A 2751-nucleotide genomic window follows, 5' to 3' on the forward strand; every position below is an offset into this window, starting at 1 on the left:
TGGTCGGTTAGAAGCGTGACGCTGCCAACGTCATTCTCAAATGCCACGACTTCGCGAAACCCTTGGAGCCACTCGGCCATGTAGCACCACGCAAAGAATGCAAAGTGGGTGTCGCTCGGGTTAAAGAGCGGAAGCTGCGACCACGTAAGCGGCGACGTCTTGTTGGTGCGCGTCAGCTGCAGCAGAGAAATGTTGAGCGCCGTCGTCTCCGCGATGGTGGCGGCCACCTCGGGTGCCCAGTCGACAGCAGGCAGATACGTGTCGAGGTACGATCTGGCGCCACGTAGGTAGTCGGGACAGGCCTTGTACCCGCTGGTATCTGCCGCGCAGATGGCAGTGATGGGACTGGCAGCAGTGATACCAGAGAGCACGAGAGCAAAGACCACCTGCTCTCGCGACGGCGTCATCTTTGCTTGCGCACCCGTCGCACTCGAGCAGCGCGCACTGTACGATAGCAGACTGACCAAGCCCGTCGTAACTGCAAGCCCGCTTGAGGCACCGAGTTCGGGACAGAGCGGTGACCCGCCGTACGACAGGAGCTTGGCGCTAAGCCACGGCTGCGGCACGGGGTACATCGAGTCGGGCACGTGAATGCTTAGATACGCCGACTGACTCTGGTTGGAGCGCAAGGCGCTGCTCCGCAGGGCGCCGAGGACGTGCAGAAGGAGCTGCTGGGCCGACGCCGGTGCACGGACGTAGCGCATGTCCATCGAGCCAAAGGGTCCGAGGATGCTTTGGACAAAGCTAAAACCAGCGCCAAACGGCGCCGAGAGCGTCGTGTTGGCAATGAGCACCGACTCGAGCGACGTGTTGCCAAAGGCGAAGCGGGCACTGGACCGCAGCAGCGAGAGGCCGCCGACACCGCTGCTGTTGGACGTCACGGCGGCAAAGTCGTTGGCGAGGGCCCAGTACGCCTTGAACGTCGTCTGTGCGCTGAACTGGTACGAGCCGTTGAGCGCCTGCAGCGTCAACGCCGCCTTCTTGTTGTACGCTGACCAGACATTGTACGAGCTGAGGAGACCGACTTTTTTGTAGTTTTGCCACTGAACGTCGTACGTCGCGATACCAAACGTGCGCCAGTAGGTGGCTTCGTCCACAATGGTCAAGGAATTGGGCGCTTGGATTTGGGCGAGCCAGCGCTGGCCGTTCAAAGAGGTTTGGAGGTCATTGCTGAAAGCAATCTGGAACGCGGCGCCCCAGCACGGCTGCCAATCGGCCCAAGCAACGTTGCGAAGGAGGCTCTCGAGGTACACGGCGCCGTTGGCCGTCATCTTGGCACAGCGTTCTTGGCGCCGCGCCGAGTTGGCCATGGGCCACGTCTGTTGAAAGTCGAGAAAGCAGTATTGCGTAAAGATCCAGGACGCGTGGGTGCAGGCGTCCATGGTCCGCAGACCCGCAATGACGGCCGGTAGCGTATTCAGCTGCGTGTGTTGGAGGCTCGAACCAAAGTTGGCGGCGGTAGTCACAAAGATATCGGGCGCGCCATACAAGGACGTGTGCGAGATGTTGGGTGCATCGAGCGCAAACGACGCGTAGCTCGCGTTGAGATAGAGCTGTTCGTTGTACCAGTTGGCGATGAAGGCGTGGGCGCCCGTGCTGTTAAAGTGCGCCCACCACAGATCATTGGCCAAATTGACGTCCGAGACGTTGATGTACGAGAGCGACCCGACGATGGTTGCCGTCATGTAGACAAGTCCTGCGAGCGCCAGCGGCCGATCCCAGCTGTGGCGCTCGAGGGGCGAGGTACTTGAGAGCAGCAAAAGCGACCCGGACGAGATGGTGTGCCCTAGCGGAGGCGTCTCGACCATCGTTGTCTTGCCCGACTGGTACACGGACACGGTATCCTTGACGACGAGCCACGACTTGAGGTCGAACGTAAAGTGTTTTCGGCGGAGCGTAAAGGGCACGAGGCCGGCCATGATGCATGCGACGCGGTCGATCGCCCACACGTTGGTGTCGCCCATGGTAGTCAAGAAGGCGTTGGTCGCCGACGAGATGAGAAACGGCGTGTCTGACGCCATGTCGTCTTTGCTGGCGAGCGACCCACGAACGTGCACGACGAGCGCCGTAGCGCTCAGCGCGAGGCCAATCACAAGCAGCTGTAGCCATAGTAAGAGTGTGATACGAGCCGTGCTGCCCACTTCGACGAGGCCGCTGGTGCACGAAATATAGTAGTCGACATCCGTGCTGCTGCACGCCCGATGCAACGTCGCCGAGAGCTCGACGGGCGACAACGCGTCGAGTACAATGTACACCAGCCAGAGCGCGCAGCTGCTGATTGGCGCGTAGTAGGCTGACAGCTGAGGAACCACCAGTAGTAAAATGTCGTTGATGACGTACGTGATCCACGTCGCCTCGCCCGCGACTACGATTGTCTCAACGAGTGTGCGCGGCGTTGAGGCGAACCGCGTGCCGTGGCCCGTTGCCACCAACGACACTTGGGCCGTGCTGAGGAGCAGCATCGCGGTGCCGCCGCGCACGATGAGCAGCGGGCGGCCGATCCAGACCGAGCCCACGACACGGTTGAAGCGGAACAAGTTGCGACCCGCGAGGTGAAAGCCGCTGAGCGCCCCGTAAAACGTGCAGAGAGACGCCACGAGCAGTAAGAGCACGCTTGTGTACACACAGAGGTAGTAGAAGACCTTGGTCGCTTGCTTGAGCTCGTTCGAGGGGGTCGCCAACGTCGTCGGCGCGTACTCGTTGGAGATAAGGACGAGCGAGGTGACGTCGCCTTGAAACGAAAGCACTTCA

The 2751-nt window shown here is 60.9% G+C and overlaps 1 protein-coding gene across 1 annotated transcript in view; it reads right to left on the reverse strand.

Moving 5' to 3' along the window:
- SPRG_22383 (hypothetical protein) overlaps window positions 1-2746 on the reverse strand; it is a gene marked incomplete at both ends in the record, with an annotated part of 5345 nt that extends 2599 nt beyond the window's left edge. Inside the window, one exon of the mRNA XM_012356387.1 lies at window positions 48-2746. Within this exon, the coding sequence (XP_012211777.1) occupies window positions 48-2746 (2699 nt within the window). The remainder of the gene's footprint in view (window positions 1-47) is intronic.
- Window positions 2747-2751: the final 5 nt, after the last annotated feature.

Source organism: Saprolegnia parasitica (assembly GCF_000151545.1).
Source record: "Saprolegnia parasitica CBS 223.65 unplaced genomic scaffold supercont2.452, whole genome shotgun sequence".
In the NCBI taxonomy this organism is placed as follows: Eukaryota; Oomycota; class Saprolegniomycetes; order Saprolegniales; family Saprolegniaceae; genus Saprolegnia; species Saprolegnia parasitica.